The 24,723-nt window shown below is 43.9% G+C and overlaps 1 protein-coding gene across 4 annotated transcripts in view; it reads left to right on the top strand.

Annotated features, from left to right (window-relative positions):
• The window catches only part of ANKRD29 (ankyrin repeat domain 29), a 76,986-nt gene that overhangs the window by 26,199 nt on the left and 26,064 nt on the right, over positions 1 to 24,723 (top strand). For all 4 annotated transcript variants that reach the window (XM_030926029.1, XM_030926030.1, XM_030926028.1 and 1 more), the window contains 4 exons: positions 4,332 to 4,430; positions 8,763 to 8,861; positions 18,872 to 18,970; positions 20,632 to 20,727. In XM_030926029.1, coding sequence (XP_030781889.1) covers positions 4,332 to 4,430; positions 8,763 to 8,861; positions 18,872 to 18,970; positions 20,632 to 20,727 — 393 coding nt within the window. The remainder of the gene's footprint in view (positions 1 to 4,331; positions 4,431 to 8,762; positions 8,862 to 18,871; positions 18,971 to 20,631; positions 20,728 to 24,723) is intronic.

Below are 24,723 nucleotides of genomic sequence, written 5' to 3'. Positions count from 1 at the left end.
ATTTGCACAAGTTGGAAACTTTTAGGTTTTCTTAGTTAATCCTTTTTGTGGACTATTTAGATATCAAGGGAGTTTCCAGTGAGATTTTTTTTCTGTTAAAATGGTAACTACTGGAGCTGGTCAAGGTGGCTCACGCCTGTAATCCCAGCACTTTGGGAAACTGAGGCAGGAGGATAGTTTGAGCTCAGGTGTTCAAGACCAGCCTGGGCAACAAAGCTAGCCCTCATCTCTATTAAAAAAAAAAAAAAAAAAAGAATTCACTGGGCGTGGTGGCACATGCCTATAGTCCCAGCTATTTGGGAGACTGAGGCAGGCAGATCACTTGAGCCCAAGGGGTCAAGGCGGCAATGAGCCGTGATCATGCCATTGCACTCCAGCCTAGGTCGCAGAGGAAGACCCTGTCTCAAAAAAATTGAAAATAAATCAAATAATAAAATTCTAACCATTAAGTAGATGTAAGTTCATATAAGGCTTTGTCTTTTCTGAAACCTTCTGTAGTACTATGTATATGCCTCCAAACTTACTGAGTATAACATACAGTAATACTATATATATATACACATTATTATTTTATTTTCTATTACAAAAGTGATGTAACTAAAAATAGAAAGTAAAGTCCTATAAACCTAAATATCAACTGTTTGAATTAAGGTCAAAATGATCATGAGTGACCATATGGCTGCTTCAGTCTTCTTGGTTAACGAGCGAATACTGGCTTAAAGCCTTTGTGCATGAGCCAGTTTGTACTATCTCAGAAATCCATGGAACATGGAACTCAGGATGAGCAATTCCACAGGTTTCCATTAGGTCAGCTGCAGGAATCAGCTTTCCATGGGAAGAAGGGAGGGCTGAGAGGCTTTCAATTTTAAATGATCCTGTCATCAAAACTTTGCTTCAACAATTGTTCTCACTGTTACTAAATCTATATGCCCCAAAACTGTGTTTTATAAAATATAAGAGGCTGGGCATGGTGGCTCACACCTAGCACTTTGGGAGGCTGAGGCAGGCAGATCGCTTGAGCCCAGGAATTCAAGACCAGCCTGAGCAACATGATGAAACCTCATCTTTACCAAAAATACAAAAATTAGTTAGGCATGGTGGCATGTGCCTGTAGTCCCAGCTACTTGGGAGGCTGAGATGAGAGGATCACTTGAGCCTGGAAGGTCAGGGCTGCAGTGAGTCATGATTGTGCCACTGTACTCCAGCCTGGGTGACAGCATGAAACCCTGTCTCAAAAAAAATTGTTTTTCATTAAATAAAAGATGCCAGGTGTGATGGCTTACACCTGTAATCCCAGCACTTTGGAAGGCCAAGGTGAAAGGATTGCTTGGGACCAGGGGTTGGAGAGCAGCCTGGACAATGTAGCAAGATCCTATCTCTATAAAACATTTTTTAAAAAATTAGTCAGGTATTGTGATGCCAGCTACTCAGGAGGCTGAGGTGGGAGGATTGCTTTAGCCCAGGAGTTCCAGATCAGCTTGGGCCACATAGCAAGACCCCATCTGTAAAAAAGTAAAAAGTATCTTAAAAGCTGGCACAGTGACATACACCTGTAATCCCAGCTACTCAAGAGGCTAGGGCAGGAAGATCGCTTGAGCCCAAAAGTTCAAGGCTGCAGTGAGCCATGATTGTACCACTGCAGCCAGCCTGGGCGACAGAGCAGGACCCTGACATACATACATACATACAAAAATAACAGCAGTTCATCTATGAGAATCATCATATTTTATCTTTTCTATTACTTTATTAGGCAGGAAAATGTATTACTTTATCAGCTAGGAAAATTGACAGGACAAAACTTAGAAATGGTGCTTATTCCTTCTGTTACGTAATTTTGTGATGCCTCCTCACCACCACCATCTACCCCTAGCCTCAGCCCTCAGTCTCCCTCCTCTCCATTCCCCACTCTTCAAAGCCCATCTCAAGCACCCTCCCCCACCACAGAGCCTGCCTCTGGGGAGGCCCTACCCAGCCACACGCAGCCTGCAGCCCCGTAGGATGTTACCTGCCTATGAACTCCAGACCTTTTATAGCAGTGTTTCTCCACATGAGGCCCACCTGCCACCTGCCTACATAATCAACCCACATGACTGGTCAAAAGGCAGATTTCTGGATCTCACCCCAGACCTACTGAAGGCGGAGCTGAGGGTGGGGCTCTATGAGTAGGTATTTTGAACAAACACCTTATTCCCAAATTTAGAAACTACAATATCTTATATTTATGATTCATATTTTAGAACCAGATTATGTGTTTTCGAATTACTTATAATTAGCTCAGATGTACAGTTCAAAGAGCCAGACAACTCAACAACACTAGATGGGAAAAGAGAATGCCTTAGCTGTAGCACCTGACGAAAACCATTAAGGGTTTTACTTGACCACAAACTCAGTGAGTCAGCAGTATGATGTGGTTGGTAGGAAAGCTCTTTCTAATTTAGGCTGCAGAGATAAAAGTAGAGTAGAGGGAACACAGGAATATCCCATTCCACATTAGAGCACGTGTACTTTATAGTGCTCCACTTAGTTGGTTTCTTTTTTTTTTTTTTTACTTTGTTTGTTTGTTTTGACACAGTGTCTCGCCCTGTCACCCAGGTTGGGGTGCAGTGGTGTGATCTTGACTCACTGCAACCTCCACTTCCCGGGCTCAATCGATCCTCGGACCTCAGCCTCCCAAGTTGCTGGGACTACAGGTGCACACCATCACGCCCTGGCTAATTTTTGTATTATTTGTGGAGATGGAGTTTTGCCATGTTGCTCAGGCTTCTGCTTTGTTTTTAGGGCCTCACTTTTAAAGAGACCTGGACAAATTGGCACATGTTAAAAGGAAAACACTAAGTAGGATAGTGAGAGACACGCAGAATGTGCCATAGCTATCCACTCTTTTTTTTTTTTTTTTTTTTTTTTTTTTGAGGCGGAGTCTTGCTCTGTCGCCCAGGCTGGAGTGCAGTGGCCGGATCTCAGCTCACTGCAAGCTCCGCCTCCTGGGTTCCTGCCATTCTCCTGCCTCAGCCTCCCAAGTAGCTGGGACTACAGGCGCCCGCCACCTCGCCCGGCTAGATTTTTGTATTTTTAGTAGAGACGGGGTTTCACTGTGTTCGCCAGGATGATCTCGATCTCCTGACCTTGTGATCCGCCCGTCTCGGCCTCCCTATCCACTCTTTTAAAGGACTCAGGTCTTGTCCCATGAGGGCAATGGCCCCAGAGGGTTACCCCATAAAAACTCCTTAATCTCAGTGGTCTGCCACTGGGTTACGTCACAGGGAGAAGATGGTGTTTGCCCGGAAAGTCTCTGGCCAGAAGCCCTGGGAGGCTTTCCTGATGATTCCAAGAACTGACAAGACTTGCTACAGACTTTCTGTTCCGTGTTTCTCATATTGAGAAGCAAATAGATGATTCTGCATTTGGCATAGGAATTCTCTAAGTTAATTCATAATAAATAACTTGGTCAAATAACTGAAATACATCTCTAGCAAGCCACCCACATATACAACATAATCATCCTTAGAGTTCATCCTTAGGATGAACTCTGCCATAATTATAAAGAAAAAGTAAAAGGGATAAAAGAGGGAAAGTAGGCCAGACGCGGTGGCTCACGCCTATAATCCCAGCACTTTGGGAGGCTGAGGCAGGCAGATCATTTGAGGTCAGGAGTTCAAGACCAGCCTGGCCAACATAGTGAAACCCCATCTCTACTAAAAATACAAAAATTAGCTGGGCGTGGTGGTGCACAGGCAGGAGGATTGCTTGAGCCCAAGAGTTCGAGACCAGCCTGGGCAACATAGCAAGACCCTGTCTCTACTATAAATTTTTTAAAAAAATAACTGGATGTGGTGATGTACCTCTGTAGTCCCAACAACTCAGGAGGCTGAGGTGGAAGGATCGCTTGAGCTGAGGAGGTTGATGCTGCATTGAGCTGTGGTTGCACCACTACACTGCAGGTCTGGGTAACAGAGGGAGACCCTGTCTCAGAAAAAAAAAAAAAAGAGAGAGAGAGACAGACAAGGTCTTGCTATGTTTCCAGGGCTGGTCTTGAACTCCTGGGACAGTAGTCCCAGCTACTCGGGAGGCTGAGGCAAGTGAATCGCTTGAACCCAGGAGGCAGAGATTGCAGTAAACTGAGATCGCACCATTGCACTCCAGCCTGGATGACAGAGCAAGACTCCTTCTCAAAAAAAAAAAAAAAAAAAAAAAAAGAGAGAGAGAGGGAAAGTGAGTTTGTTATTATCTTTGGGAAAACTCTCTTCCTAAATTCTATGTATGTGAGAAGCATCTGCTTGGTGAAATGTGTGCCTGCGCCACCTCTAATGTGTTTATGTTTTCCATGTCCATAGGACGGGGCCACCGCCCTGTTGGCTGCCAGTCAGTACGGGCACATGCAGGTGGTGGAGACCTTGCTGAAGCACGGAGCAAACATCCATGACCAACTTTATGTGAGTGCATTTCAGGGGGACATTAGGACATTTCTCATCACACACAAAATTGCAGTCTAAATTCAGATGCCAGAAATGCCAACTTCAAAAATATTGTAGTGGACAGTGGGACTTTGGTCTGAGTCAAGAGAAAAATATGTAGCGGACCAGATGGGCTTTTTTAAATATAGAAATCATGTATTGGCCAGGCACGGTGGCTCACGCCTGTAATCCCAGCATTTTGGGAGGCCAAGGTGGGTGGATCACAAGGTCAGAAGTTCGAGACCAGCTTGGCCAACGTGGTGAAACCCCAGCTCTACTAAAAATACAAAAATTAGCTGGGGATGGTGGCAGGTGCCTGTAATCCCAGCTACTCAGGAGGCTGAGGCAGGAGAATTGCTTGACCCAGGAGGTGAAGGTTGCAGTGAGCTGAGATCACACTACTGCACTCCAGCCTAGGCGACATAGCAAGACTCTCTCCCGCCAAAAAAAAGAAACATTTATCTATACCCATCTTTGTTTTCCCTTTTAAATCTGTTTGTTGTGCAGATGAAACATTTCATGTACCTATGCAATTAAGACCTTCAAAAATCATGTCATACTTATTCGTACCATGACAAACCACAAAGCCCAGCATATGGACTTGCTGAAAACCAAAATATACAAAATTTTTCTAAATGTGCTCATTGGATATAAAGAATAGACTGTTGTAGTATTTGTGAGGAAGGGCACAAAGGGGAGAAATCTAAGGTATTTGGAAGAAAAGTGAGGTTGGATGGATGAAGACCTCTGTGAAAGATATGCATGCCATTGACCTGTGAAAGGCACCCACTGCTAGTGCGGGTCTGTTTGCAGCTAACTGTCAATTAGTACATCACCCAAGGGCCTTTCAATTGATTGTTACTATAATGCCATAGGATTTATGGCAAACATTACTCCAGTTTTGTAGGAAAAACCAGAATATAGGGAGACAAATAGACTTGACAGTCTCGTGGTGAAACGTGGAAAAACTCCTACTTCCAGTGATCTAGGAACTGTATTTTAGGCTGTCCTACAGCCAGGCATTTAACCCTTATGCCTGGGGCACTGTACTTTCTTTTTTTTTTTTTTTTTTTTGAGACGGAGTCTCGCTCTGTCGCCCGGGCTGGAGTGCAGTGGCCGGATCTCAGCTCACTGCAAGCTCCGCCTCCCGGGTTTACGCCATTCTCCTGCCTCAGCCTCCTGAGTAGCTGGGACTACAGGCGCCCGCCACCTCACCCAGCTAGTTTTTTGTATTTTTTAGTAGAGACAGGGTTTCACCATGTTAGCCAGGATGGTCTCGATCTTCTGACCTCGTGATCCGCCCGTCTCGGCCTCCCAAAGCGCTGGGATTACAGGCTTGAGCCACCGCGCCCGGCCTGTACTTTCATAGATGTGTAATGAGCTGTGTAGGTGTGAACTTTTCCATTTGAACACCCTTTCCAGAGTTGACATGGTTAACACTGACGAATCACAGGCCTCTTTGAAATTCATAGCAGCTAGCCTCACCCTCTGCACTTCAAAATCTGTAACACTCTTTGAGCCTGCAACATTACCAGTAGAATGGTTGAATTACTTGATAATGATCTAAAGAAGCAATTCTCAACTCTGGCTGCCCATTAGAATTATCTGGGGAGGTTTAAAAAAATACCAATTTTGAGGCCCACCCCAGACCAACAAAACTGGAGTCTCTGAAGGCACAGCTTGGGCAACAGGTATTTCTCACACGTAGCCAATTCTAAGAAGCACAGGTCCAAAGGTTAGATATGTCTTTGGCTGTATATAGGTAAAGTATATGTGAGAATGTGTAGTATATATATATATATATACACACACACACACATTGAATAGGAAAAGCCAAAGTGTTTGGAAAAGAAAAGCCCCTTTCCATAGTAATTTCTTCTCTGTTTTAAGGTGACTCAAGAAATTTCATGCATTATAACTTCCATTTTATGTTAAGACTTTTACCTTTACCCAAACAATCTAAATGTTTTGCAGAACTGAAACTTGGAATGCATAGTGAAAAATTCAATGCATGGGTAGTTCATCTTGGAAAATTCCTGAGAGTTAAAAAAAAAAAAAAAACTAAAAAAACAAAAAAAGAAAAAGAAAATTCCTGAGTTTTCAGCAGACTTTCTGAAAATTTTATCCCCATATAAAACATCTGCTTGAAAATCTGTACAGGCTGATTAATTTCTTAATGATTGCCTGGAGGGCAGTTTGGCAGCTCAGCTGACACCCACTGGAAATCCAGGACCCTCCACGTGACACACGTGGCTGGACTTGCAGGAGAATATGTCTTATATTTTTGCTTGAGGTTAGTGTTCTCAACGGGAGGTGTGGTAATTAGCTGGGTTCTAGGTGTTTCCTCTAGGGTGTGCACTGGTTTTCCACTGTGGTCTGAAAACAATGAAGCTCACCTTGTGCTGTGAATGTTATCAGGCTGAAGGGAGCATCCAGGGAAAATGCATGCTCTCAGCTGCTCCGCACATCTGCCGAAAGCACCAGTGATATATGTCCAAGAAAACAGAAATGCCCAGAAGGCACAGATACTCAGTTAAGAAGAAAACTAAAGAGCACTGGAAAAGGGACACTTGCTCTGGGCTTTATGCAGGAGTGCTTTTTTGTGTTTATAGGTGTTGGTGTCTGTTGGGCTGGCAGAGAAACACTTTGTGGAGATGGTTTCTAGGGCAGTTTCACTGAAAACATCTTCCGGAGTTCTTTTGTGTTTTGTTTTGTTTTCTTTTGTCTTGTTTTGTTTTAGAGACAGGGCATCTGGGGGTGGTGGCTCATGCCTGTAATCCTAGTGCTTTGAGGCAGGAGGATTGCTTGAGCCCAAGAGTTCGAGATCAGCCTGGGCAACAGAACAAGACCCTGTCTCTACTAGAATTTTTTTAAAAAAATTAACTGGATGTGGCGATGCACGCCTGTAGTCCCAACAACTCAGGAGGCTGAGGTAGAAGGATCACTTGAGCTGAGGAGGTTGATGCTGCATTGAGCTGTGGTCGCACCACTACACTCCAGGTCTGGGTGACAAAGGGAGACCCTGTCTCAGAAAAAAAAGAGAGACAGAGAGAGAGAGAAGGTCTTGCTATGTTTCCAGGGCTGGTCTTGAACTCCTGGGCTCAAGCAGTCCCCCTGCCTCAGCCTTTTGAGTAGTTGGGACCACAGGTGCATGCCACCGTACCCAGCTGCATATTGTATCTTAATTCTTGCAGAACTCTCATGTTGGGGAACAAGGATAAGGGGACAAGAAAGAGAAAAGGGTAGGAAAGATCTAATTAGAAGGACACCTTTTACTCTCAATTCTTTTTCCTTTTTTTTTTTTTTTTTTGAGACAGGGTCTCACTTTGTTCCCTAGGCTTGGAGTGCAATGGCACAAACATGGCTTACTGTAACTTCAACTTCCCAGGCTCAAGTGATCCTCCTGCCTCAGTGCCCCCAAGTAGCTGGGACTATAAGCACATGCCACCTTGCCCAGCTAATTAAAACAATTTTTTTGTAGAAATTCAAAAATACATTAAGAAGAAATTTTTAAAAAATGAGGTTTGGGGGATTTGTATATCTATCATTTGGCTCTTCATTGACAAAAAGGTGGAAACCTACAAAGAGATGGAGATGGAAACTTATATTAAATGTGTATATTTTAAATCTAATTTATTTTATTTTATTTATTTTGAGACAGAGTCTCACTCTGTTCCCCAGGCTGGAATGCAGTGACACAATCTTGGCTCACTGTAACCTCCACCTCCTGGGTTCAAGAGATTCTTCTGCCTCAGCCTCCCGAGTATCTTGGATTACAGGTGTGCAGCACTACACCTGGCTAATTTTTGTATTTTTATTTGGTTTTTGATTTTTTGTTTTTTGAGGAGGAGTTTTGCTCTTTGGTCCAGGCTGGAGTGAAGTGGTGCGATCTCAGCTCACTACAACCTGTGCCTCCGGGTTCAAGCGATTCTCCTGCCTCAGCCTTCAGAGTAGCTGGGATTATAGGTGCCCGCCACCATGCCCGGCTAATTTTTTGTATTTTTAGTAGAGATGGGGTTTCTCCCTGTTGGCCAGGCTGGTCTCGAACTCCTGACATCAGATAATCCACCTGCCTCGGCCTCCCAAAGTGCTAGGATTATAGACGTGAGCTGCCGTGCCCAGCCTAATTTTTGTGTTTTTAGCAGAGATGGGATTTCACCATGTTGGCCAGGCTGGTCTCCATCTCCTGGATTCACCTACCTCGGCCTCCCAAAGTGCTGGGATTACAGGCATGAGCCACAGCGCCCACCCTAATTTCTTTTAAAATAAGTGTGATAATGTTTTTAATGCTTTTAATTTGTTCTCTCTCAGGATGGAGCCACTGCCCTCTTCCTAGCTGCCCAAGGTGGTTACTTGGATGTTATTCGATTACTGCTGGCTTCAGGAGCAAAAGTCAACCAGCCAAGGCAGGTAATGTCCACTGTTGACATTTGCCCAAGCATATGGAGCATGGGGCAGGGAGGGCTGGGTGTCCCCTGGCAGCACATATCTGAGATAACCAGTAAGCTCAAGACATCCTTTAAACCTTTCTGCTTCTGTGATGAAAAGTGAATCTTTGAGTAGGGTATCTCCTGTTCTATGCTCTGGGCTGACCTGAAAGCCTATGAAACCAACCTGACATCACAGTTCAGTACTTTCAAAACTTAAGTGTTTGATGTCTGAGGTCAAGTACACACTCTGCCACCTCCTGTGCAAACAAATTATGGCTGCACTGATCTAATGAGTGCAGGCTGGCCTGGGACATAGGTAAACAGATGTGGGTCAGGTAGCCTGGCCCCTGCTGGTAATGCTGCCTTGCTACCTGCCCACCAGTTCTTCCACCAAGCCAAAGAGGAGCCCATGCCATTGGAATCATTAGGAGGTTCTGCACCTTCATCTCTCACAATTATTACACTGTTGAGACTTCATTTCCCAACAGCAAGCTAACATCTAGCGAGTCAATTAACTGATATTAAAAGAACATAAGTGTAGGCTGGGAGCTGTGGCTCATGCCTATAATCCCAGCACTCTGGGAGGCCGAGGCAGGAGGATCACTTGAGGCCAGGAGTTTCAAGCCAGCCTGGCCGACATGATGAAACCCTGTCTCTACTAAAAATGCAAAAATTAGCCAGGCGTGGTGGCACATACCTGTAATCCCAATTACTTGGGAGGATGAGGCAGGAGAATCACTTGAACCTGGGAGGCAGAGGTTGCAATGAGCTGAGATCACAGCACTGCATTCCAGTCTTGGCAATAGAACAAGACTCTGTCTCAAAAAAAAAAGAGTAATAATTTTAAAAAAGAACAGAAATGCAGGATTATACAGGCAGCACTTTATAAACAGTGAAGAACCTTCCAAATGTACAGTATTATAATTAGCTTCTCTTGTGTAGGTACTATTTTTGTCCAGATTAACTTTTTTTTTTTTTTTGAGACAGAGTCTTGCTCTGTCGTCCAGGATGGAGTGTGGTGGCACGATCTTGACCCATTGCAACCTTCGCCTCCTGGGTTCAAGCGATTCTTGTGCCTCAGCCTCCCAAATAGCTAGGATTATAGGTGCGCACCACCACGCCCAGCTTATTTTTGTATTTTTAGTAGAGATACATTTTGGTAGACAGCCATGTTTCCCAGGCTGGTCTCGAACTCCTGGCCTCAAGTGATCCGCACCCCTTGGGCTCCCAGAGTGCTGGGGTTACCGGTGTGAGCCACCATGCCTGGCCCCAGGTTAATTTATTTTTAACAAAACATTTCAAATTAAGGAAACATTACTATGAAGGTAGTTTCCTAGGGAAAAGTCAAGCTGATTTTGTACCCAGGCACATCTCCGCTGTAATATGACCTGATACAGGAATGCCTCTCTGTGTTCACATAATGAATAGCTATGAGGACTTTAAGGTTGGTCTGAGCTCTTGGACACAGGTTTCTTCAGTCTTTAGAAGCCCAAGCACATAAGGAGCCTGAGAAAAAGAAAGAGCCTTTGGGCAGAGTGGTTTGAGGTTAGGAAGGCGAAGTGGTTTTGAGGTCAGGAATCCCGAGTTCTCGATCCATCTCTGCCAATAATTTGAGCTGTGTGGCTTTGAACAAGTGAATCAACCTCTCTGGGCCTGACTTTCATCACTGAAAATTAGGAGACTGAGCAGGATGAGCCTGATGATCTCTTCAAATGCCCACATTTTAAATAATTGTTTTATTCAACACGCAATCAATATTTCTTGAGTACTTATCATGTGCCAGACAGTGCTATCAATGTAAAGTTGTATTTTTAGAATTGTAAAGTTTTTCTTAGGTGGCCCCAGGAATACTCCTGGGAAAGGAAGCAGTTTCAAAAAAAGTTTTACTTTTGTACCGGCTAGAGTTGACTTTTGAGGATTGGAGTTTAATATTTTCATATTGGTCCTTCTTATTTTGTTATTGTTGATTGATTCTAAATCAGAGGCTTCATTTTACTAACATTAGTAAGAGGAATTGGTTATTTTTAGATTGCATAAGTTTGATTTTGGGGCCATTATTGAAGATACCACTGTGAATTTAGAATGTGAGGTTATCAAGATTATCAAGTCTCTCTATTAGTACATCCTTCCAAAATAATTTCTGGCACTTTGAATTTTATTCTTTATATGCCTAAAGTACTGTTTGTAAAAAACCAAGCCGATACAAGAGATTATATTTCAAATGTTGCATGAGTCCTGCCCACTTAAATCTAAAATGAGTCATGCAGCGATGTTGAAGCCAAGAAGTTAAAGAGTAAACCAACATTGCAGCAGTAGCCACAACACACCACAGCTGTTTTTTCTTCCTCAAGAGTTAGGATAACCTGGTCAAAGTGGATGACCTAGTCTTTGCGTGCAGGGATCCTCCCTCTGGTCAAGGAGCAAGTGCTACACCTTCTAAAGACTGCATCTAATGCAATTGTTTTGAATTATTTTGAGTTCAGCCCTGAAAGAATTGTTATTCAGGAAAAGGGTGTCTTATAAAATAAGAATTGCTTTGGGGAAAAAAAGGCAATGGAATTTTTCCTTTTTATAGAGTATACCTCTTTGTGCCCTCAAATCATAATAATTTGTATTACCTACTGTGAGCTTATAATTAGAGGTTGTTATCTATCCAGGTCAGACTAGCTCAAGTTCCGTCTTCTCTGAAAGTGTAAACTCTGCATATTTATTCTGTTCCAAGAAAACAGTGCCATGCATATGATAAAAGTGATACCAGTCCTGGCTGACTTTGTCACAAGTTATAAGGAGGTTTAAAAAAAAAAGTCTAATTAAAAGTTTCTATTAAAATGGCCTGCACATGGTAAAATATACTATAGGTAGAGCATTTGGAAAGCAACATTTTATTCTGAAATCTCAGCTGACACATTGAGTCATTATTGGAAAATCCTTGAATTTACAAAATGAGGACAAGGATACCTGCATGGTTTAATTTCCTAATACTTTTGGCTAAATCTGATTTGTAATTGTTGCACTGCCATTCTATGAAGCCCTACCATTTTATTTAGGTATCCTGTAACAGGATGTTGACAAAGTTACATTGAAATTACTCAGCTGACATTTGATATGAGCTTCAGGGAATCTGAACTGTAGTGGGAATGACTTTTCTTTGTAACTCTATCACTGAGAACTAAATGAAGACCTTTTTAGTACTTTGGGATGAGGAATCATAATCCCAAAGCTAGTCATAGCCAGACAATAAGGAAGACTATGTTCTTGATTTGAACCTTTAAAAAATATTTTCCTTCCATATTGTCCTAAGCCAAAAGGTCAAGAGTCACAGAGATCATTGAAATATAGATTTCACTCCAAAGAGTCATTTTCATTTCTTTCCATGTATCCTCACCAAGTTGAGTTAATATGAGTCAAACCTTTTTAATCACTAGCTGAGGTGGCTATTTCTATTTTTCTATTAAACAAATGCCTTGACATATATTTTCCCAACTCAACTTACCCACCTTATTAAAACAATACTTTTATAGAATGCAAAGGTCTGATCCTGTTAACCCAGAGCTGAGGTTAGTCAGTCATAACTCATCTCTGTCTAGTCTTTTTCATGTGCTAAACAGTATTTCTCTGAAGTCTGGAGGAAAAGCCGTCTGATAAAGTGCCTTCTCCTAACAGAAGCCTTGACTTGTACACAGAGTAGCTGGGGCCAGAAAGTAAATGTTCTCCCACGTCAGAAGCTTGGAGGGGTGAACCCATCAATGGCAGTGGGAGAAGAAGTCAAAAGATTGACATAGAATCCTGAGGGTTTGGAAATGAGAGCAGACAGCCATAGGAAGGTCCTGCTGCTTGTCAAGGGCAGGGACTCTGTCTTGTGCCCTTTGCACATGGTACACACTCAGAAAAAGTGTGTTGACTGCCAGAAGATCCCCATGGCTGGTGCAGAGCACCAAGAAGGTCTGGAAGCCTGCAGCATTTAGTGATCAGTGCCCTGAGAGTTAGAAGAAGGCTCCAGATATAGGGCCCAGACTCATAAGCAGGACATCAGGCCCAGGAAGACTGTAAGAGGCAGCTAGGGAGCAGACCCAGATTTTTTGGGTGGAGAGCAGCTTGGAAATTATGGGGATATAGATATCTTAAAATGAAACACAGTTCCCATTTTGCTTATTAACTGTGTGACCTTAGCAAGTTGCCTAATCTCCCTGAATTTATTCAGTATTCAGTATTGTTAGGACTACTGCAAGAATTAAATGAAATAATCCCTGCAAAACTCTTAATGCAGTGTCTGATACACACCCAGTGCAATGTTAGGTATTGGTGTTATTATCATTTCTATTCCAACGAGGCCTCATTGGAACAGAAAACCCATCAGAAATCAAGGCTGTACTTTCTCTAGTGAGCCATGTGTTCTCTGTCATCTCAAAGTCCCTTCATATGTCTTTCTCTCCCCACTCCTTTCTTTTTTTTACCAGTTTCGTCTGCTTACTTGTATGTGGTCCCCAGGTTTATGGATCAGACTGCCAAACTCTGGGGATAGCCATGTCATTGTCACAGCTCATCTTTGTGCACCAGGCCACAGTGACTGGCTGGCCTGCCTGTCCTCAATCCCATCACCCTTGACTGGGGAGGATAGAGTCAGACCATGGGCAATGCAGCATCTGGTAACATCTCTTACAGACCCATTTGCTGGGCCAGGCACACGATGCAAGGGATAATCATAAGAAATAGGGTCCAGGTCAGGGTAGGGTGGGTAAGAAAATTATCTCAGTATTGAACTCCCTCTGCCACAGGCAAGGTTCCTCACAGCTCTTGGACTGCCAGCTTAGAATAGAATTGGTCCCCAAGACTTTCTGACTGGCCTAACCCCATAGGTAGAAGTAACCCGAGTGTGAAGACGAAATCGGGGGAGCAAAGAGCTAGTGCCGCTTCAGATACTTATTCCCACAGAGGAGGATGGTTTTAGTTCTTTTTCACAGATACTCTCAGGAGCCTAAATAAGACCATCCAAGCCTAAATAAGACCATCCAAGGTTAGTCTCTAATACAGGTCATGTCATATACTCCATCTCATGCTGTGATCTGGCTGTAAAAACGATCTCGAATCAAATGAGGGAATAACACAGTTGGAGGAAACTACAAAACTCACTCTATTTATCCATCCATCGGTACTCGAATCCTTTCTATGATAATCAGCTACTGTTGAACACCTCTAGGCATGGGGGACTCACTCCTATCTGCTCAGTTTCTTTGGTCTTAGCCAACCCTCATTAAACTTTTATACATTGACCCCAAGTCTCCATGTAGCTTTTACCCATCTGTCTTCTTTCTATCACTTGGTCTGAAAAATTGGTCTAAATCCTTTTCTACTTGATATACACACAAATAGTAAAAGACAACTATCATAACCCTATGAATCTCATCCTTCTTCAAGGTAAATGTTCTATTACTTTTTTTTTTTTTGATGGAGTCTCGCTTTGTCGCCCAGGCTGGAGTGCAGAGGCATGATCTTGGCTCACTGCAACCTCCACCTCCCAGGCTCAAGCGATTCTCCTGCCTCAGAATCCTGAGTTGCTGGAACTACAGGCGTGTGCCACCACACCCGGCTAGCTTCTATATTTTTAGTAGAGATGGGATTTTGCCATGTTGGCCAGGCTAGTCTCAAACTCCAGGCCTCAAGCGATTCACCCACCTCAGCCTCCCAAAGTGCTGGGATTACAGGTGTGAACCACTATGCCTGACCATTACCTCTTTAAAAAAAGTGCTGTAGAGGTTATAACTTCACAATGATTTATTTGATTTAATATCAAAGTATTAAAAATATCAAAGTATATGGAAGTATTCAAAAACCTATTTGAATATTTTTAAATGTTTTGTCACATTTTGATACATTGCAAAGCCCTACAAAAAGGAGCTAAATTGACTTACTTTTCATCATTTTCAAAATTATTTTTATATCTTTAATTAGAAAAACATTAAAAAATCATTGTTCTTTTTTTATAGAGATGGGGCCTCACTGTGTTGCTGAGGCTGGTCTCGAACTCCTGGGCTCAAGCCATCCTCCCTCCTTGGCCCCACAAAGTGCTGGGATTACAGGTGTGAGCCACTGCACCCCATCGTTTTCATGATGAAAATGAAGGCTCTAACCATTATACCAGAAGGAAAAAATAAGAGAAAACAGAAATTAAGGTATACAAAAGAGGAAAACCTCTCCTAGTTCATAAACTAAATAATCAGCTGATAAATAATCTCATTTGACAATAATACTGTAACTCACATGCAACTCCCTGGGTTCCAAAATCAGATTTGGAGATGTAATTACCAGTAATGAAATACACAGGCGGCCCCCAAATCTCATTTTACCAGTCATTCCTACCGGCTCACAGTCAGTTATCTCACAGGGTCTATGGAAGAATCAAATTAAAAAGCATATGGAAGTATTTTGTGAACAAAAGTACAAATTAAGGGGCTTATTGTTTCTCATGATAAATACTACTCAGATGCAGTTAACATTTCCTGAGCATCTGTGAGCCAGTGCTCGTGCTCACCACCTTTCTATATGTTTTCTCACTTAGCTCTGTGAAGCTAATAATTTTTCATTAGAGGACACTCAGACTGAGAGTGATTTGCCTAAGGTCTTCTAGCCAGGAAGAACTGATTGCTTTTTCCACCTCCCATGACTATTACAATTAAGATGACATATTTGATGAGTGTTATCATTGATATTCTAAATTGATCATAATAATTTTTTGGCCAGGCACGGTGGCTTATGCCTGTAATCCCAGCACTGTGGGAGACCAAGGCGGATGGATCACTTGAGGTCAGGAGTTTGAGACCAGCCTGGCCAACATGGTGAAACCCCATATCTACTTAAAATACAAAAATTAGCTGGGTGTGTTGGTGCATGCCTGTAGTCTCAGCCTCTCGGGAGGCTGAGGCAGGAGGATCTCTTGAATCTGGGTGGCAGAGGTTGCAGTGATCTGAGATGGCACTACTGCACTCCAGCCTGGGCAAGAGAGCAAGACTGCATGATTGATTGATGATAGATAGATAGATAGATAGATAGATAGATAGATAGATAGATAAATTTTTCACGATATAGCACCTCTTAGCACTTTCCCATATATTGGTTTCAGTTGTTAATACAAGTTTACTAATAATGACCAAGCCATTGAAAAGCACATCAAATAGACAGCTGCCTGCCATTTTTTGCTGGCTGCCTCTCCCTGCCCGCCCTCTGGTGGAGAGAGCGACAAAGAACAAAACAGGCCCAGAGCAGGCACGGAGGGAGAAGCACATTATTATTAGCACTGGCTTGGACCCACAATCCCCTCCTGCCTCCCAGGGTCCCACCCACCCCGCTCTGGCTAGAGCAGCTGGATTTCCCACCCTGCGTGAAGGAGCCATGCCTGTCCAAGCCACCGTGACTGTAGCTGCTTTTCCTTCTTCCTCAAACGACCCTTCCCCGCTCTCCCACCTAGCAAAATCCTGGTCCTTCTTCAAGACCCAGCTCAGATAGCACTCTATCCAGGACACTGAGCCCACATTCCCCATGCAGCAGCCCTCCCTCCTGTTTCATTTTGTGCATTTTTGTCCATACTTTATGATGGCACTGCAGTCATATGGAAACCTCCATGTCTCTTCTCCAGGACTTATTTTTAGCACTCTGCTTGAGACTTAGAAGGCTGGGCTCATACCTCTAATCTCAGCACTTTGGTGGAAAGATCGCTGGAGGCCAAGAGTTCAAGAACAACCTAGGCAACAAAACAAGGTCCCATCTCTACAAAAAGGGAAAAAGAAAAAAAAAAAACATAGCTGGGCATGGTGGTGCACACCTGTAGTCTCAGCTACTAGGAAGGCTGAGACAGGAGGATCATTTGAGCCCAGGATGTTGAGACTACAGTGAGCCTTGATCATATCACTGTACTCCAGTCTAGGTAACAGAGTCCTGTCTCGAATAATAATTATCGTTACTGGTTTCTTGAATGATTGATTAATTAAATCCTGAATTGGGAAAATCAAATAAAGAATATGGAAGTGCTTTTAAACTAAAGTACAAATTAAAGTACAAATAGCTCATGATAATATTTAGGTTGAAGAATATTTCCACCAAGAGGACCCTGGAACAATTATGAAGTAGGTTAAAGTGTCTTCCGCTTCCCTCTATCCTTTGTTTCAGCACCTCTGCCACTGTCTTTCCCAAGACAGGTCCCAACATCCTGTGACTGCTCTTCAGCACCCCCAGATCCTCCTGGGCTACCAAGTCACCAGCTTCTCCCACCCAGCTCAGATGTCTTCATCCTCCCTCCTTTCCCGGTTCAGCAATGGGCAACAATCTTGTACCTACTTCTGCTAGTAGGCTAAGATTGAAATTACACATTGCAGCAGAAAATGTAACTTTATATTCTATAACTGAATCATTTTGCTCATCAGCCCCCCTTCCCCCGATGAGCAATTCAGTCTTATCCGGCTAAAACAGTCTCTTGGGGCACATTACCATAATTACATCAGAGGTTACCTTTAGCCAATTCTGGATCCTGCTCCCTCCTGCCCTTCTCTCCGAAGGGACCTAAGAGTGAGACTGTCATCCTGGCATTGAGATGAGCATGGGGAGACTCATGCGTCGCCCTTGTGCTGGTCCACAAGCATCCTGCACTGGTACACCCCAGGGATGCAGCTGGTCTCGCCATTGTCTGCTGGCCTGGCCATTGCCTCTACTCAGGAAGTCAGGGCGCTATGGCCTTATCTTCCCAACCCCAGGCTCACTCCAGCCCACTGTTTCTCTATCGCTTCTGATTTCCCACAGGCAGACAGGACTCCTGGATGCCTAGGTGCTAGGCCCATGTGGGCCATGGGGACTGGGGGACCATTGACTCTGAAACTCTCATGGCCATTTCTCTCCTATCTCCCGGGCACCAGCAGAGAGCAGAACTTCTCTAAAGGGCTTGTAACTTTCCCGGTTTCTCACAAGAAGAGAAAATCCTTTCCCATCTGGAATTCCCCATAACTGACCTGATGTTTCTACCACCCCTGGGTTACCACTCCCCCACAACACACCCGAGATTCAACGCAGAGGGGGAGGAAAACGTGGACACTCTCATCTGACCTCCGCCTTCCCCCTCCCTCTCTAGCTCCTTCACACATTGGAAGGCTTTCCCAGTTTCCATCCCGTCTGGTGGGAACCACCCTACTGTCAAATCCTTCTCCATCCCTTGCACGTTTTACTTTTTTCTCCTCTGGAGCAATATATCTCCACTTCATGGCCTAGTGTGCACAGAGAAAGCAGTATTGGGGAAATACTCCCAGATATAAGCGGAGGAAATATTCCCCAAAATGCTGTTCTGCCGTAACTAGTTTATGTGCTTCCTAGAAGACACAACAACACATTCCACATAAAATTAAGCCCCCTAAGAAATGAAGTGGCTGTGCAGGGTTCTGGACACCAGACTAGAAGAGGAGAAATGACTTGAGTTCTCTGACCCGCAGACCCCACCTCAAAGGAAACTGCCTGCTTTTCTAGGGGAATGAAGGGTGTGTATTGTGTGAACATTAAGGTGTGAGCCACTGGGAAAGCAAAGAAATGGACAGTCTGGAGGAATAGACTGGCTTCTCTCTGGGTTTGTGGAATTTGGTTCTGCTGTGGTGTATGTATACAGCTCAACTGCTCCCCCAAGCCTTCAAAGCAAGATTCCCATGCATCCTTCCATGAAGGCTGTACCACACTTTTTGGTAAAAGATCCAGCCACAAAATGGATGATTTTATAAGCCAAAATTTCAATACTGGCAATTATTCAAGTAGCACAGGCTCAGCCATGTGCCGTCTGCGTGCGTGGTCTACACACACCCCCTCTTTTCTTAGTGCCTCCTGGGCGGTGTGGATCAGCTGGAGAGTATGATCTGCGGTCAGGGAGTGCCTTTTCGCTTTCAGACCCCTGGAGTTAAAGACATTCTGTGAGCGGGTGGGGCCGGGCGCCCCACTCACGGCGGCCGCCGCCTCCTCTTCCCGCAGGACGGGACAGCGCCCCTGTGGATCGCGTCCCAGATGGGCCACAGCGAGGTGGTGCGGGTGATGCTGCTGCGCGGAGCCGACCGCGACGCTGCGCGGAACGTGAGTGCCCGGGTCGCGCGGCCACAGAGCGAAGCCTCCCAGCGCGCCTGTGCGGAGAAAACGGGTCTTGACTGAGTCTGCAGCCCACAAGGGCTTCCTCCCAACCTCCACCTGCTCTTGAGCAGGAAAACAAAGTCAAGGTCCGATTCGGTGCTGCTCGGTCTCTCTCCTGCTCCACCCGAGATGACCTTGGGACGCACTAGACAGGGTGGAATCTTAGCCTCAGGCCTGGGGGTGGTAGAGACCGGGCCTCCCGGCTGTCCTGGGGGCTGGGGTAGGGGGATCCCCTGGCTGGTGCTGCGCCTCCTGCAGGCCCTGCCTCTCGCCCCTGCTCTTTGGGGCTGCAGACGCCCCTACACCCCGTCCCCTGTCGGCCCGCGGTCTCCACTGGCCTCTGCTGGTGTCACCTCATACTGCCTTTGTGTGCCCCACAGCAGGCCCTTTTCCCCACAAGGAAGGCTTGAAGAGAGCCTGACCACCTATGCTGTTTGCTTTTTGTGTTTTGCTGTGGCCTTTGTATAACCCTTGCTTACATAACCCACCTTCCCCTCTCCAAGTCTAAGCTCCATAAAAGGGAAATCAGCAGACGCTTTCGCCGCCATTTCACTGCCCTCTCTCCCACGCTTCTTCTTCCCACAATCTCTGAAGCCAGAAAAGAACCCCCCCGCCCCCCAATTCCATCTTCCTTCTTTCTGATTACAGATAAACCCTAATGGCAGGCCGAAGTAGTTTCTTGGCTACAGGAGAATTGTGAACTAAATCCTCCAAACACAGCGATTGATATGTGAAAACGGGACAAAAAGGAATTTGGAAACTGTGTTCTTGAGCCAGAAAATAATAACAGAAGCTAAATATTAATTTTTGAATTTGGCTTTTCATTCTTTTTTAGCAGATTTTATTTTTTTCTGAGACAGAGTCTCACTCTGTCACCCAGGCTGGAGTGCAGTGGCACTATCTCAACTCACTGTAACTTCCGCCTCTGGGTCCAAGTGATTCTCCTGCCTCAGCCTCTCGAGTAGCTGGGATTACAGGCACTGGGCCACCACACCCGGCTATTGTATTTTTGGTAGAGATGGGGTTTCAAATGACCCTCCTGCCTTGGCTTTCCAAAGTGCCAGAATTACAGACGTGAGCCACTGGACCTGGCCTTTTAGCAGATTTTAATCTATCACCCATGCCCCTAACCCCTACTGCCCACACACAGGCAGATACCTAGAGCAGACTAGGGCAAGGTTGTATAAATTTTTTTAGAAACAGTAAATACAGCTCAACAGTGATCTAAATTATTAAAGACAGTTAACCATTTCTGCTAAGTTATGAACAGCAGAGAATGCCTCTTTGATCCATCCATGGCCTAAAAATATGCTCTTGAAATTCCCCTTGTCCCTGCCCAGTGTTCTCAGGAACTATAGGAATATGAATTCCCAAATGGCAGAGTTCTAACATAATCTAAGTCACTGTTTATCTGATACTCTTGCATGCAGAATTAAATGCTTAATATTCTCTAAAATGCTCCTAGATTAAGAGACATTGCTGATCTGTGCTTAATTTACACATTTCATTCATTTCTGACAATGGTACTTTCCAGTTCCCAGCTGACAGCTCTTAAGCAACACAGACATATGTTAATAATCAACTTTTATTTTCCTCTTTGTGTTAAGGACGGCACAACGGCATTACTGAAAGCAGCCAACAAAGGGTATAATGATGTCATAGAAGAGTTGCTTAAATTCTCACCCACTCTTGGTATTTTGAAGGTAAGACCTAAAGAGAAATTTTACTAATCTGTAAGAGAGAGGTTGGAAAGTAAGTCCTCACTTGGGGACTGTGTTAAACTTGGGTGCCTGGTTAGTTGGATTCTTGAAAGAACACACCTGCAGCTTCTTGATGCTGGAGATCCCAGGGGCACTGGTAGAAGTGGGGAGGTGGTAGAAAGTGTGGACCACAGTCTGTCACTACCTTGTTTTCCAGAAATAAAAATCGACAGTAGTAATGAAATAGCTAAATTGGAAAGTATACCATATTGACACCATTTGGAGGATTCGTGAAATCAAGGAAGAAGAACAGACACTTAGGTTCGTTCTCTTCATTTTCGTGAGCGAAGAACCACTCTGTTTTGTTCCCTTAAGTGAAATAAAATAAGCCTCAAGCACCTGGAAGCCTCAGAAAATATGTCAGTTTGGAGACGTGGGTCCCCTAAAAAGCAGAGCCAAAACCCTTTTTTTTTAAGTTTTGATCTTTTTGTTTTGTTTTGTTTTGCTTTTTGAGATGGAGTCTCCCTTTGTAGCCCAGACTGGAGTGCAATGGTGCGATCTCAGCGTACTGAAACCTCTGCCTCCCAGGTTCAAGTGCTTCTCCTGCTGCAGCCTCCCAAGTAGCTGGGATTGCAGGCGTGCCACCACCACACCCAGCTTTCTGTATTTTTAGTAGAGATGGAGTTTCACCATATTGACCAGGCTGGTCTCGAACTCCTGACCTCAAGTGATCCGCTTGCCTCAGCCTCCCAAAGTGCTGGGATTACTGGCGTGAGCCATCCCACCTGGCCTAAATTTTGATCATTTTTGATTAAAATATTTATAACCTATAGTATATATAAGGAGTCAGCAAACTTTCTATAAAGGTTTAATTAGTATTTCTATTTACTAATATTATATTAATTATATTATTGGTTATATTAATTTTATTATTATGTTATTTATTATATTAATAGTAATGCTTACTAATATTTTAGCAAATATTACTAAATAGTAAATGGTAATAAATATTACTAATTACTAATATATTTACTACAGTAAAGCTATATTAATATATAAATATTACTATAGCAAATATATACTACAGAATGTATTTACTATACACTATATATAGTATATATATAGTATAAATTTAAATTTTTTCAGAGATAGGGTTTCACTCTGTTGCCCAAGCTTGAGTACAATGATGCAATCATAGCTCACAGTAACCTTGAATTCCTGCCTCAAGTAATCCTTCCGCCTCAGCTGGGACTACAGCCACACACCACTGCACCCATCTAATTTTTAAATGTGTTGTAGAGATAGGGTCTCACTATATTATCCAGGCTGGTCTCAAACTCCTGGTCTTAAGCAATCCTCCTGCCTCAGCCAGGAGTCATATTAGTATATGGCATATATTTATTATATATAGTATGTACTATACAATATATACTATATACTGTAAATACATACTATATAATATATAGTATATACTATATAATATAAATATATACTGTATATACTATAGAGTAAATATTTATGTCTAGTAATATTTACTGAAATGTTAGTAAATATTACTGTCACCAGATAGCAAATATTTTAGGCTTTGCAGGCCATACAAATCTCTCCCAACTGCCCCAGCTCTGCTGTGGTAATCCAAAAGTAACCATAGAAAATACAACAAAAAGGCCCAGTGCGGTGGCTCATACCTGTAATCCCAGCACTTTGGAAGGCTGAGGCGGGTGCATTGCTTGAATCCAAGAGTTCCAAACCAGCCTTGGCAACATAGCTAGACTCCCTCTCCACAAAAAAAGTTTTTAAAATTAACTGGTCATGATGGCATGCACCTATAGTCGCAGCTACTTGGGAGGCTGAGGTGGGAGGATGGCTTGAGCCTGGGAAATGAAGCTGTGATCGAGCCACTGCACTCCAGCCTAGGGGACAGAGGAGACCCTGTCTCAAAAAAAAAACTTAATTCCTATAAAACTTTATTTATTTTTGAACATTGTATTTATGGAATTTCATGTTTTCACGTATTATGAAATATTTTTTCTTCTTTTTAAAATCATTTAAAAATGTAAAAACAGGCTGGGCGCAGTGATTTATCCCTATAATCCAGCACTTTGGGAGGCTGAGGCAGGAGGACTGCTTGAGGCCAGGAGTTAGAGACCAGCCTGGACAATATAGTGAGACCCTATCTCTACAACACATTTAAAAATTAGATGGATGCAGAGGTGTGTGGCTGTAGTCCCAGCTGAGGCAGGAGGATTGCTTGAGCCCAGGAGTTCAAGGTTACTGTGAGCTATGATTGTATCATTGCACTTCTGCCAGGGCAACAGAGTGAAACCCTGCCTCTGCAAAAATTTGTAAAAGTAGAAACAGTTCTCAGCTTGCAGGATTTGATTTGCAGGCTGTGGTTTGCTGACCCCTGAGATATAATGCTCCTGTTTTATTAAATACAGGACACCAAATCTGTCCTAAATTGACACAGTGGCTTAACTTTGGGGCTGTCCTTTCAGGGTCTCTCAATGTATATAAAACCTGCTTGCCCTTGAATGACCCCAGACGCTTTTTGGATATTTTGTGTCTGCTCTTTATATTTTTAGATTCCACTCTTGCTGACAGTTAATACAGAACTGCTGTTGTCAGTGTGTTGGCCTCTCTCCCCTATGCTAATGGGCTCAAGCGCTACTTCATCTGCCACGAGCTTTTTTTTTTTTTTTTTTTTTTTGGAGACAGGGTCTCACGATATTGCCCAGGCTGGTCTTGACCTTTGAACTCCTGGGCTCAAGTGATTCTCTCATCGTCCTGGCTCAGCCTCCTAAAGTGCTGGGATTACAGGTGTGAGCCACTGCACCTGGCCTGCCATGAGCTTTAGAAGCTAGAAAGCTGCGCTTGTTAAAATTGTTTGTCAAGTAAGAATAAACCGTCTATGAAAATGAATTCTATGACCAAAAGGAACAAGCTTTAGAAACCTTGGACTTTGCAAAATCTAGTCTTGTTTCAAACAGCTCTTTTTTGGCTTTTAAAAAACTCCTGATCTGGTATGGTGGCTCACACCTGTAATCCTAGCTCTTTGGGAGGCCGAGGGGGGGTGAATCACCTGGGGTCAGGAGTTCAAGACCAGCTGGCCAATGTGGTGAAACCTCGTCTCTACTGAAAATACAAAAATAACCCAGGAGTGGTGGTGTGCACCTGTAATCCCAGCTACTCAGGAGTTTGAGGCAGGAGAATTGCTTGAACCCGGAAGGCAGAGGTTGCAGTGAGCCGAGATCGTGCTGCTGCACTCCAGCCCAGGTGGCAAGAGTGAAACTCCATCACTAGAAAAAAAAAAAAAAAAAAGCAGAAGCCAGAAAGCTGCACTTGTTAAAATTGTTTGTAAAGGTCGGGCGTGGTGGCTCACGCTTGTAATCCCAGCACTTTGGGAGGCCAAGGCGGGTAGATCACCTGAGGTCAGGAGTTCAAGAACAGCCTGGCCAACATGGTGACACCCCCGTCTCTACAAAAACACAAAAATTAGCTGGGCGCGGTAGCTCGTGCCTGTAATCCCAGCACTTTAGGAGGCCGAGGTGGGTGGACCACAAGGTTAGGAGATCGAGACCATCCTGGCTAACACAGTGAAACCCCGTCTCTACTAAAAATACAAAAAATTAGCCAGGGGTGGTGGCGGGCACCTGTAGTCCCAGTTACTTGGGAGGCTGAGGCAGGAGAATGCCATGAACCTGGGAGGCGGAGCTTGCAGTGAGTTGCAATCACGCCACTGCACTCCAGCATGGGTAACAAAGCGAGACTCTATCTCAAAAAAAAAACCTTGTAAAGTAAGAATAAACCATCTATGAAAGTGAATTCTATGAATAAAAGGAACAAGCTTTAGAAAGCTTGAACTTTGCAAAATCTAGTCTTGTTTCAAATAGCTCTTCTTTGGCTTTTTAAAAACTCCTGGTCAGGCATGGTGGCTCACACCTGTAATCCCAGCACTTTGGGAGGCCAAGGCAGGCAGAACACCTGAGCTCAGGAGTC

The sequence above is a fragment of the Rhinopithecus roxellana genome, chromosome 21 (genome assembly GCF_007565055.1).
Source record: "Rhinopithecus roxellana isolate Shanxi Qingling chromosome 21, ASM756505v1, whole genome shotgun sequence".
Classification (NCBI taxonomy): domain Eukaryota; kingdom Metazoa; phylum Chordata; class Mammalia; order Primates; family Cercopithecidae; genus Rhinopithecus; species Rhinopithecus roxellana.
This window is presented reverse-complemented; position numbering and strand designations above follow the sequence as displayed.